This window comes from Notothenia rossii (genome assembly GCF_949606895.1).
Source record: "Notothenia rossii genome assembly, chromosome: 10".
NCBI lineage: Eukaryota > Metazoa > Chordata > Actinopteri > Perciformes > Nototheniidae > Notothenia > Notothenia rossii.
Genome location: NC_136908.1, coordinates 46,766,360 through 46,779,938, shown reverse-complemented (window position 1 = coordinate 46,779,938; position 13,579 = coordinate 46,766,360). Strand labels below are relative to the sequence as shown.

Sequence of the window (13,579 nt, the reverse complement as noted above, 5' to 3'; positions counted from 1 at the left end):
AACGACATAGTAACCATGGATCATAAACTGCAGGGCTTTTAACAACACACTTACCGTTTGGTGAACAGCTCTTCCACATATATGTAGAAATGCACACCATATAACAGATAATTTGATCCTATAGTGTGTTAGACATACACAGACACTTAAGAACAAAGCTTTTTATTCACTTGTGACACTGACTGTAGATAATAGCTCCCAGTTGCCAGTGGAAAGGAGGCTATCTCTCCCTGCATCTGATTTATATCCTGCCACCTTCACCACCAGTTGTTTATCCAAGTCTGATGCATTATCACACTGTCCAACACTGAATGTGTGACCTTTGCTGCACCACATGTATGTAAAAGAGCATATGTGTGTGTGAGGATGAATGAATTAGAGCCAGGTCACATATATGCATGTCGATATTTGCTGCGAGTGTGTGCGGGTCTCCACGGGCTATAGTGACCCAGTGGGGCTTTAGTTTGAAATGCAAACTGACAGGCATGGAGGAAAATGATGGATGTGAGATTATGCGAAAAGATGGGATAGGATGGGGAATGAAATAAAAGTGGTCCTAAAGCTCCTGTCAGTGTTAACCTTTGGTGGGGCTTTGGGCTTCTTTGTTGAAGCTGGTCACTGTTGGTTCAGGGTCCCTACAGGATTGAGAAGAAATGGGGACATCGTATATCTGTGAATGTGTAATACTGAAGGATTGAGACCATCATCTCTATGTCTCCATCTCACTTCTTAGGTCACACAAAGTTGGATTCCTCTTAGCTTTCAGCCCTGATGGTGGCATTTGTGATACGATCATAAAAGAGTGTGTTTTCATGCTTTTCTATTTGTGACTGAGAGTGCATGTGTGTGTGTCCAACCTGAGCGTTTTTTAGTTCCCCCCCTATACAGTGGGCCATAGAGAATAATATCTCATTTGAGTCTGTCACTTCACTGTCACTCCTCTCCTCCCGCAGGCTACACACTCACTCCCTTTGTCTGTTGTTTATTTTGTAGTTCTTTTGAATACATATTTTTTTAATTTGATCCAGTTGACAATAACAGCAGCCACACCGTCGTCACTTCATCTCACCGCTCATGCACGCAAAGTTGGAATGAGGAGGCGTTCCGTGGAGCAAAGCTTGTTGAATGGCTCGTTGTTTTCCTTCAGCTCAGGGTCAAGAGACCACACCTGTCTGTTTTCTCCTCCATAGCATGTTGGAGAAAGTAGATCCCACTCATTCCTCTTTAGACCCCTTATAACCATAAACATTATGAACCACTTTATTGTATCTGCTTTAATACATTTCACAATGCTTGTTGAGTATAAAATGCCGCATGTTTCAAACATGTACTCTCTAAAGGAATTCCTATACTTTGGTTTGCAACACTATTCTTTCTGACCTTATCACATGTTACATGACCCTATGCTAGATAACAAACCGACACGTGTACATTCATGGTACAAATATGTCTTTAAACAAATTCAATGATTAACTCAGTAGCATGGCCTACAACACTTGATCATGTAATAAAGATAACTCCAACATATCGACAGTGATGCATTAAACCTAATCTCCACTGAGTTCACAACTTGGTTCCTATAGCGAAAAATTTTTCACACATTTATTTAAATGTTGTACAAACCATTGCTTCTTGCAATAAAGACATGGACACAAAACCTGTAAGTCCTGTGCAACCTAATGCAATCCAACACATGTTCCTGCAAAGAAGCATTGCAAGACTGTTGCATTTGTTTTATCTTTCACATTACTGAAAGGGATAAATACGCTGGGGGAAATCCAGAAGGCTTCCACCCTACTGCCTTAATATCTAAATAAAGTGTAAAGCAATTCCATTTTCTTGGCAGTGCTCCCGTTTGTTTAAGCCAATAAATGTCCCAAAATGAATGAAGTAATGATTTATTGATGTTTAATTAACTTTTTATTAATTATTTAAAAATGACGGGGATTCATTTAGAAGGAACGTTTTTGCAAAGCACTCCAGTCGTATTGGCAGAGATGTTTTTCTGTGAAGTCCGTGAGGCAGGCAAGACTGAGGAGCGCGTTGACCCCTCTGTCAGGTGAGGGCGAACCTTAATTCTGTAGCTAGGCAACGCAGGTGCAGGGACACGATGGTGGTCAGCTGAAGAGACAGAAGTCAATAACTGCTTTAAAAGCTCTTCTATCGGCCTTAAGAGCTTCACTGTGCTGGCTGCAAAAAGCACACACAATCCTAGCCTCCTGCGTGGGTGCACACACACACACACACACACACACACACACACACACACACACACACACACACACACACACACCTTTTAGTGGCTGAGTCAGTGACTTTAGAGCATTGGAAATGGTTGGTTAAACCACTCACAGCTTTCATTCCTTTTTTTTGTGTTCTTCAGGGATATTTCATATAGTGAAAAGCACAGTGGCTGGAGTGATGGAACAGGAAGAAAGTGACATGTAGCATTTCTTAGAAAAGCTGAAAAACAGCACTTCATGCTTACCGATCACAAAGCAGTGCCAGTCTCTGTTTTGGATCAACGTTGTTTTTAAAGGTGTCTTTGACGAATTAGAATAGCTGAATCGGTACATCTTTTACCTGCATTTGTTTGTGAATAATCTTGTCCTCCTCTGCTTAAAGCCACCAGTCCCTTGTATTAGAGTGTATAAGTAGGGTCAGAAAGGACACACACTCCCTTTATTTTTCCTCGAACACACTCATCCTTCTTTGTCTCCCTCACTGCTCACTTACGAACAGTGTTTTCTGTCTTAATTTAAATCTCTCTCGCTCACTCCCATCTTTGTTATTTTCTTGTTTTGCCTCCCTCGCTTTCTGCTCACACTCTCTCCCTCCATTCTTTTGCAATCTTTTATCCCAGATGCTTGTCTTGATTCTCTCTCTTTCATTCCCTTCCTCTCTCTCCCTTTCTCCCTCATTCAATCTCTTACCCATGCTGATGGATTTCACTGCAGGGGGTCACTCAGGTCTGCTTTTAAAAAGCAGCGTGAGCGAAATGTGTCATTTTTCTCCTTAACTGGATCATTTGTATTTATTTACCCCCCTCGGTACTGACGCCTGCCTTAACTAGAGAGAACATGAGGGCTTTTTAAGGGGTAACCGGCACCCACCCCTTAACCCTATTAACCCCTAAGTGGACCCAAATGATGATAAATAGAGAACATGGTGATTGGGAACTCAATCTGGTGGCAGGCGAGGGTAATCCATACTGTCTAGAGCTGCTGTGTGTGTGTGTGTGTGTGTGTGTGTGTGTGTGTGTGTGTGTGTGTGTGTGTGTGTGTGTGTGTGTGTGTGTGTGTGTGTGTGTGTGTGTGTGTGTGTGTGTGTGTGTGTGTGTGTGTGTGTGTGTGTGTGTGTGTGTGTGTGTGTGTGTGTGTGTGTGTGTGTGTGTGTGTGTGTGTGTGTGTGTGTGTGTGTGTGTGTGTGTGTTAGAGTTCCCGTTAGAATATTTTTTTGTCGGTCAGCATGTCCGTTAAAGTTTAAATCTTCCGGACAAAAGTGCCGGTCTAAGGCCTTCTTTGTTATTTATTGAGCTTTAAAACAAATTGATATGATTCGATATTAAACAAACTAATTATAGTAGATTAACTATTAAAAAGTGTACAGTAATTTACAATAACACGGGAATAATAAACGGAGCACTCTCTCCCTCTCCTGACATCCCGCCAGTATCATGCAGCTGGTGGATCCAGTAATGAGTGACCCGACAGTAAAACTAAACATATCTATAACTAGTTTATGTAATTTGAGAAGTAATTAAAATAGCTACGTGTGATATTCTAACCTGAAGTGTGTGTTTTGTCCGCCCACCGCTGCAGGTGATCATGCAGAGCTGCATGTCGACTCGTCAGCAGCAACTGATCTCTCTCTCCCTTCAGATTAGACTTCACTCGCGTTTATGTCCATCTCGATCAGATCTAGATAGTTCTAGCTAATGATAGGACTACCTGCTTATTAAAAGACACCTAAACAATAAGCTACGCTACGCTATGCAACCGGGTGAGGCCAATAAGTATAGCGCAGCATTATGCATTTGTTTACATGCCCACCGGAACCCAGAGGCATTACCGTGTGTGTGTGTGTGTGTGTGTGTGTGTGTGTGTGTGTGTGTGTGTGTGTGTGTGTGTGTGTGTGTGTGTGTGTGTGTGTGTGTGTGTGTGTGTGTGTGTGTGTGTGTGTGTGTGTGTGTGTGTGTGTGTGTGTGTGTGTGTGTGTGTGTGTGTGTGTGTGTGTGGCTCGTGTGTCGTGTGTGTGTCATGTGTGGGTGAAAGAAGGAGTTAGAGCATGGGTTCGGGGGATAAATACTGGCAACATGTGTGAAATATGACCAAATCAGACCATAAAATGGCTACCTACGTTGGCAAGTGCTTTTAAATCATAATAGAATGAGAAGTCCATTAGTAAAGTCCTGTAGCAGCTCAACCAATGGCCTCTGGGTTAGGAGTGCTTGAAAAAGCAGATACTTTCCAGAATCCGCTGCAACAACTCTGTTGCATCAATTTTGTATTTATTGTTAAAGATTCATGCAATCCATCAATACATCTTTGACAACATTTTGAGTAATGTTGAGAAGGTAGAGAAATGTATTGAATCTACATATTTATTTGGTAATAAACAAAACACCAAGTATCAAAGACTGTCAGGTTTTAAACACGGGTGGAGCGAGTAATCTTGTTTACTTATTCTGTTAAAGGTTTCGTCAAGTTTTCAGCTTTAGAGACTTTGAGTTGGTATAATCTATTTAGAGATGTTGTTTTGTCAGGTGCAGTTTGGTGTCAAGAATTCCACCAAACTGCACCCTCGTTGAATGAAAAAGGTTTTATGGAGTTACAGTAAATATATCAAAAAAGTCTTGTTTCAGCACGATAAAAGCACACTCAGTTTATATTATGTAAATGTAGCTGGATGTAGCTAAAGCCTATGTATCATTGCCCACCCAGTGCTTGCCATGCCAATATGTTATGAAGAAAAATACTGAAACTTGCAGTTGGATTGAAAAGTTTACACAATTTTCTGGAGACATTAAATATTTATTTTTGTATAGGGACGGTTGCTATCCAGGGAATGGTCTGTTTGTCGGCATGCCTGCGTGTCTATCTGTGTGTCTTTGTTCGGATTTATAATGCACCTCAAATGATGACAGATGAGCGTACATGTTTCCAGATGTGCCTCACACTTTGTTCAACTATTGAAGCATGTTTTCCCCTAACGGAGATCTATGAATGTCATTTCACTGCACTAGCTCTACATTGTCACAGCAGATGGTAGTCATGGTCAATATAGGTTAGTGTGAAAAATGTACTGACACTGTCCCTTGCCCAGTTTATTGGCATAACACATGCATATTGTATGAAAATCCCAACATCGATCTCAATACAGTCGTCCCCCAACTTGCAGTCAATACATTCTTTGACAAATGGAGCTGTAGCCATAAAGCTATCGGAATATGGAAATGTGCTGAGTCGTGCAGCGGGGGGCTTGAAAGAAGGGATTGTATTAAATGATATAGGGACACCTTGAGGAGGGAGGGAGACAGTGAGAGGGAGTGAGCAGGTAATCTGTTCTGCCTTATTACATGTTAAATGGGACACGTTCACCCTCTCATATCATTTCTGCCCCTCCTCTCAACCTCGTTTCCTGTTCCCTCCTTAAGGAGAACTTCATAAAGGAAGTGAGCAGAGTGCCTAGAGTGTTTCGCAGAGGCTCTTCGTCTGCTTCTCCTATATCGCTCTTTTTTTCTAACATTTTCTGCAGCCTTTCTCACAAACACACCTCTCTTTCTTAAGATAAGATCATATTTGCTTTATTGATGTAGAAGGCATTGTAACATAAAATACAAACATCTCAAAATGGAAAATAAAACATAATTAAAAAGTAAAATATACACATGTTGACAGTGAAAGACTATTTATCATATAAACAAGGGCACAATGACAGCTAACCACATTTAAAAGTAGGATAAGTGTGCAAGGAATAGCATATTAAATGACATCTAAATTTAAAATATACAGATTGAAGTCCGGTCTTACTCATATCTGCCTCCCTGTCCTTGTTCTTCTCTTTCTTGTTGTCTCCCTTCCTTCCTTTTGTTATTTATGTCGCAGAGTACCTGTAAAGTACATATCTAAAGCAACCGCCATTTCATTCCTATCAGCGGATCAAAGCAATAGGGATTTACTTGGTGTATATGTGTGTGGTGGGGGTGGGGTTCATAAGGTGTTGTTATAGAGATCTTTACTTCTACAGATGGCATGAGGCGAGACCCCTATATGACTGTTTAGATTGACTGTCTCTGGGGTACAGGGGTGCAGCACACACACACATAAACACATATACGGAAAATAATAACCAGTTATATCTGGCTGGATGTCTCTATTTGTTTCAGTGTCTCCCGCTACATGCAGTTTTATTAAATATCCCATGAACCTCTTGGGGATAAGGGAGAGAATATAGGGAAGATAGAGATGGTAAAATGGGAGAGACAAAGTGTGGAGGAATTGATTGGCAATCTTTAGAGCTGTACAATAATCTATACGCAGCGGGAGTGTCACCAGCAGGGCTTATATCCCTATGTTGGGTCATGAGATTAATCGCAGGGGTCAGGAAATAAGAAAGAGATGAGCTCTGCCATAATATAATTCTGTTTTTCAGCCTTTTTCTCTGTGATCATGGAGTCCTTCTCTACCAATAACAGACTCAAATACATCACAACGTGTTCACAGGAATCTAACTTAAGACCAAACCAGGGCTGGAAAAAATGTCAAAATGCCTCTAGCTTTCTTTTTCATTTCCTGTAAATCATTTAAATATAGCTATTTAAAAAAAAAAAAAAAAATTGGTTTTGCTTCTGGAGTGATACAGTCTTGATGTTTATGAACGCCTTACTCCTCAGGTTACAGGAACTGGATGATTGATGTTTTTGGCTTTATTTATTAAGCACACACTATGATTCCCACAGTAGAATAATCCGATGTGTATTCAGTTCCAGCTTTTTACTGTTGATATGTATATTGCCCTGACTTGCTGTTCTGTACACTAGAAGAAAACAAGATTGCCTAAAACTGAGTCTTTCACTTATTTGTATTTAGATAACTAAGGCTTGATAACTGATTTGAAAAACAAAACACTGGTACATTTCATGAATTTAGGGTAAACGAAGGGGTCATGTTTTAGTGGTTGTGGTGTATAACCTGAAATGACATGCATATCGTGTTTGCATCTGCTCACCCTGCAGCATAGCACTACAGCCTTAACACTATAGTTAATGACATGAGGGCACCTAATGTAAAACTGGGGGAGGGGGGGGGGGGGGCTGCAGTTATTCCCCAGCAGCTCTGTGGTTGTGGTTGGCTGCAGGAACTTAATGTTAATCTTAATGATAGATGATAGAGGATGCAGCGTGCCGCCACAGAGTGTATGTGACAGTGTTATTGTCTCCATGATAAACTCAACCAGTGTCTTCCTGCAGAGAGAAAGCAAAAATAGAAGTACCACTGTCTTCTTCCTCATCAAGAAATGCTCTTTCTATCAACCCCCCTCACCCTCTTCCTCTCCCTCCCTTCCTCTGTCCTCTTTTCTCTCTCTGAGGCCATTACTGGTGATAAACACTGGTTTGTATCAGCAGGATGCACCTGGTATTAACGCGAACGCTTAAGAAAGTAATTAGTGGGTGTATGTGGCTCCGCTCGTCCCTGTAGATGCCCATAGGCGGTGTAATGAATGAGTGCCAGGATCCATAGGAATAGGATGGCAGCTATTTCTGCTAGCACTGCTGTCATCGTTCAATACCCCGACGCAGAGCAATGGCCTTGTCATGCCTCCTAGCAAATGACTGAATTTCTCCCCAATGGATCAGCAAATGCAGAACCTTATCCACACACCCAACAGCGTTATGTTCCAGTCTGCGCTCAAAGTGATAAGACATAACGAGGAATCAAACAACTTTTGGGGAAATATGCTTTTTCACTTTCTTACTGAGGGTTAGATGAGAAGACGGATATCACTCTGATGTCTCTACAGTAAACAAAGTAGTTACTGTACAACCACAACATATTTAGAAAAGCCTTACATGTACACGGCTCTGTCGATAGGTGAGAAAATTGGTCTACCAGCGACCTTTCAAAACCTTTATTTATCCAGGTAAAATCCCATTGAGATCAATGATCTCTTTTTCAAGGGAGACCTGCAGCAGTAGGTTACACATGAAAACATAAAAACATAAACAACAGAACAACAAAAGGACATCATACAGCAAAATGTACAGGGATTACAATTTAAATATCTATCCACATGTACAGGTACCAACAGCATCTGATTTTGTAGCATCCAACCGAGCTTTAAAAACATGTAGTGGTACTAGCTTGGTCATTTTCCATTCTTTTTGCAGACTGTTCCATGTTAGTGGAGCTGCACATTTAAGGACCTTAAGGATCACATTGGTCCCAGTCTGAGACTAAACTAAGCTGATGTAGCTTCAGATTTAGAAGACTGATATTGATCTCCTCATGTAAGCAAAAAGCCAACAAGAGTGTGTCCCAATTAACCATTTCTACCTTTTGAAGTGTTCCTTACTAGCTCCAGATATAATATGTGTTACTGTGTTTGCCTCTGAGCATTGTTTTTGATGGGGAATGATGAGGTATATTGATTCATCACATTACAGTTGAAAATATGGAGAGCACATCCAATTTGCCACTAACATGCATTTACAAGGACTATCGATTTTTCCGGCTCCCTTAACAAATATGACCATGTGGTGATGCACATATGTACACATGCACACACTGCACCCGCTTCCTGCTGCATTGCACCCTGGGTAATGACCCATGCTACCAATCTCCTGCTTTGTATCCAACGGGAGGGTAATTTCTCACTCCAGGGGGCAAATTAAACATCTGATTCTGACTACAGGGGCTCGGATTCACCCCCAATATTCCTTTGAGATCTCCGGAGTTGCTGACGGGCAAATTCCCTTTCTCTTTCACACCCATGCGCTCCGTTTAGTGAGGCAGATGGAGTGTCCTGAGCACTGGTGTGAACAAAACGATGACACCGCCATTAGCATAATAGCCCTAGCATGCACATGTGTCGTCATTATGGATTTTTATGCGGTGTGGGAAGAGACAGACAAAAGCAGTTAACACTAGGGTAGGAACCAGCGCTGGTGGTACATCCCACTACTTAGATTAGATAAAGGATCCAACTATTGCATAGATATAACATAAGAGTCCCATTTAAATGCACTGAAGTTTAGCGTTGCATTTCCCATTAGAAGGGCCAGCAGCTGGATCAGCTAAGACGGCAGCACTGAAGCTGTAACAGACCTCAAGGACAGACCTGGGCGTGCTAAGCTAGTGACGTGTGGCTTGTAAGCAGACATATTAGCATTCACAATATACAACAACAACCTCCTTGTGGAAGCTGAAAGATTGAATTTGCCATTTAGACCACTCGAAGGTGACAGCAATGCAGTCTGTAAATGGTTCACTCTTTCAGGCAGCCTTTCTGAATCAATGGATGGATTTACTACTAGCCAGTAGGGGATCAATACTCTTGTCCGTGAGGCCTTTTTAAAGCGTTTCTTAGTGGTAAGACATAAGAAGAGAGACTAATTTAAAGGAGTGTATACTTAGCTTTCCGGTAATTCCGACCTCATCATCATTATCATCAGCACTTTGTAGCAACTAAGGGTTGTTGCATCTTGAGAATAAACCGATGCTCTTTGTTGTTTCCCCTGCATTATGCATTGATTTGCAGAGTTAGTTTGTGTTTCATGCAGCGCAGATCAACCTCCTTTTTAGGGCATGGACTCTCTTGAGATAAATGACCATCCACCAAGCCCATAATATGTCTGTAATCCTCTTCTCTTGTTTTTTATTTCTATAGCTCATACGTATTCTGTCAATCTTTCTGAATTGCCCATCCTTACACATTTCCCTTCACTTTCAGTCCACGCTTGACTCTAACTCACACATTTATCTCTGCCTTTTCTTACGCTTTTATCCTTCCCCTCCACCCTTATCCCATCACACTTTTTTTTGCAGCACCCTGCCCTCAATTTTAACAACATATTTTCCCTGTTTTCACACTATTTCTCTCCCCTTCTCCCCCCCCCCGCAGGCGCTATGAGACGTACCCTGTGTGTGCAGACCTGCAGGGCCAGATCCTGGCGTGCTACAAGGAGAACGTCGGGAAAACCCTCAACTGCTCCAATATAGCAACCCTTTACCTACAGTGTGTCAACAACACTAAACAGGTGCGTGTTTACTGAACTAATCTCATTTATTGTAGGTCTTATCTTATGTAAACATAATTTCGTACACTAAGCTAGCATATTTTGCATAGGCATGTTTTGTTGTGTGTTGAATGCTTATTAAATAAATGAGCGTGTCTTTCTGTGCGACTGTACTTTGCACGTGAGGAAAATACATAAAACATTATAATTGTAAACCCCTCCAAATTAACATGTTTTTTTCTGTCTGATAAGAATGACAAGTGTGTTCATGCACCCTCATGGACAGACGATATGTAAGTTGTAGCGCCTCCTGATCCTTTGGTGTAGCTTTCAGTTGAATCGATGTGTATATTACAAAGTAGCCCCATGTGCGTGTTAGTTACACGTCATTGGGCCCATAGATGTGTACGGTAGCTACAGTTAAGAAGCCATTCCCTTTTTAAATGTCTAAATTAATTATTGTAATACACATACACGCTAGCATCCATTTACATGTACTGGCTCCTGGCTTTTAGACAGGAGAATATCCTTTCCGCTGGGCGACTGGCGCCTGAATAAAGCTCCCTCTAAATAGCCAGTTTAAACCTTCTGGTGTATTTCCATGATACTTGCTGACACAGGCGTTCCCCTGACTGTCTCTGTGTGTGTTTTAATGTAATAAGACCAAGGGAGTAGCTTCTGCTAGTTGGATACCATTGTCTCTCTCCGTTCATTGCCAAGTGCAAATGTTTTCCCCGCCCTCCGTCTCCCACGGTCACACACTGTATGGTAATAGTAATGTCACTCAGGTTGATATTAACTTGATTCCCCCTCCCTCACTTTGCAATATGTAACATCACTTTGCCCCCAAAAGGCTCAATTTACATTCATAGAGCTTTTCTATTAGATTTTTTTTACAATTGCATTGTGAAATGAGGAAAACTGAGTTGTTTTTTCTGTCTATCCCTCACTCTCGTGGGTATTAGTATTAGATCTGAACGTAAGATGCAAGCAGATTTTTAAGCTATATATCATGTAAATTACTAAATGTTTTATTCATTTTTGTGGATTTGTGTGCGTGTGCGCTTAACACGGACTACCTGTAGCCTCGTCAAGATTCAGCAAGGGTGCGTTCACAGTCCGGATGCTGTTATGATCTTGTAAATTGTTTGGAAGCAAGCCTGCGACGATATGTTAATCTGCTTGTGTTTATCACCCCGAGGCAATCACAGCACACTCCTGTTCGTCTGCGCTTATCTGTGTAAGACTTGCTTTGAACGTCATTATGTGCAGAAAAATAACAGTTCTATGATAAGGATTTAAAGGAATATTATGCAGAGTTACAAAGCTGACAAAACAGGGGGAAGGAATGAAGTAGGAATGGATAGTAGCTGATGGTGGTTGGTGATTAGGATGTTTACACAGCTTTATCAGAGCCCAGCAGGAAAGCTGCTCTGAGAACAAATGTCAAAGGACGTGACTTTGACCTCTGGAGGACAAGATCCAAACGTGCCCTCAAAACACAGCCTCTCATCTCCTCTCCTTTTTTGTCAAAGACTCTTGATAACATAGGTCATCCAATTTTCAGCAAAATCTCTTTCACTTCTTCGTCCTTCCTCTTCAAATCTTAAATTCCACTGAAAGCTGCTTCACCATGGGTAAAGATGGAGTTGTCAAAGATAGCATTTTGTTGGGGATAAAAACCCAAATCTCCCTAAATCTTAGTTTTTTTATTGAACCCTGAACTAAAGCCATCCAAATACAGGCGTGGTCACCCCCAGCCTTTGTCACTGATAATTAGCGCTCTTATCTCCGGTCAGTGAAAACATCTAGACCCACTTTCGCTCTCTTTCAGTGCCCTCTTTGCCCTGTCACTCTCCCTCCTTCACTGCCTCCGTCCAACCCTCCATCCAATTTGCCCCAGTCACATTTCTAATGCATTCAGCACTTAACAGGTCCAGATAGCATACAGTGAGCAAGAGGCAGTGGAAGGACAGATAAAGTCTCTCTTTCTCTCTCACTCTGTGAATAAGAGTTTATCATGGAGACGATCTCTCATCCACTGCTTGCCTCCTCATTCCATATTCTCGCCGCATGACCGCCTCCTGCTCCCTATCGTTTACTTCTCCACTTCATTTTTTAGACTGACCCCTTCCATCTCCTTTTTACTTTCTCTGGGCCCACGAGAGGCCTGTTTGGGTTTCAGAGGGAGTTGTGCTTGCAAAAGGATCAAAGTGAAAAAAGACCTGCATATAACTCCAAGGCATTCATCATTTTCAATCATAGTCAATCAAAATCACTCTTGATGAAGCATATCAAATGTACTGATTGAATTTGCCCTTTTACTTTTATTTTAAACAGTTAGTCACTCAACATGTTGATATTGCAATAAGAAACACCAATAAGGTTAGTCTAGGTGAGTCACACGTCAAATAATGTGAAAAGTGTCTGTTGTAAACAACCATAACAGTTCTGTATTGTACAGAAGAGTAGTTCCGATCATCCCTAAGCTCAGAAGATATACCATATTAAAGTTATCTGATGTAATTGTGTTCCCATTCTCAGCCCTTTGAACATTGTAGATAAATAGAAATGATAAAAAAATAAGGCCCATTTCCTTTAAACTGAATTACTCATATCTTCAAAGTCTAGCTTTTTACAGTGGAGTTTAGGCAGATCATTAGTGCACTAAATAAACAGAAATGAAACGTTATTTATCTCATGCCACTATTAAGTTGGTCGGTAAGGAAGAAGACATTTCTCTTTCTCACTTCCTGTCCAGGTTACTCTCTTCCTCACGTCCCTCGTTCCGGGTCCTTCTTTTCTTTCTTTCCAGAGTTTCCTCTCAGGCACTTTTCATGCAGTGGCCCCAGCTGCAATAGGCCAGTTCAAATGGTTATTGACAGGGAGTGCTGGGGATTTGTGGCTGCACTTATCGCTAACATGGAATCCACTGCCCTCGGGTCTTTTCTCCACTTCTCCAACTCACTCAATCCTCCACCCTTTTACTGCACTCTCAAGGCCTCCCTCTCTCCGTCTCGTGTCTCCAGTGGGACATAATATCCTTCTCTTCTGTTGGTTTGTCTATTAAAATGTTTTTTTTATGTCTCTCTAATGCTCTTTGCTTTCTGTTTTTCTCTGCAGAACAAGTTAAGAACAGGGGCTAAGACGGAGAGAGAGACACAGAAAGCAATGAAGAGTTTATTGTGTGGGATTAATGATTATCGACCGACTTTCAAACAGACCAAACCGGAGTGGAGGAAGTGAGGTATGAGTCAGCACCAAGACACGCACCCTCAAAAACCCTGTGGAGAACCGGACCGAACCAGACCACAGGCACCGAACACAGCACCCTGATAGAGA

General features: G+C 41.6%; 1 protein-coding gene across 4 annotated transcripts in view; it reads left to right on the top strand.

The window, feature by feature from the left end:
* chchd3a (coiled-coil-helix-coiled-coil-helix domain containing 3a) overlaps nucleotides 1-13,573 on the top strand; it is a 70,762-nt gene extending 57,189 nt beyond the window's left edge. For 3 of the 4 annotated variants that reach the window (XM_079656545.1, XM_079656547.1, XM_079656548.1), the window contains 2 exons: nucleotides 10,123-10,258; nucleotides 13,361-13,573. In XM_079656545.1, coding sequence (XP_079512671.1) covers nucleotides 10,123-10,258; nucleotides 13,361-13,483 — 259 coding nt within the window. In that variant the 3' untranslated portion in view covers nucleotides 13,484-13,573. Of the gene's footprint in view, nucleotides 1-10,122; nucleotides 10,259-10,489; nucleotides 12,610-13,360 lie in introns of those variants that run through there. The other variant, XM_079656546.1, reaches the window with a different exon arrangement.
* The last annotated feature ends 6 nt before the right edge of the window (nucleotides 13,574-13,579 follow it).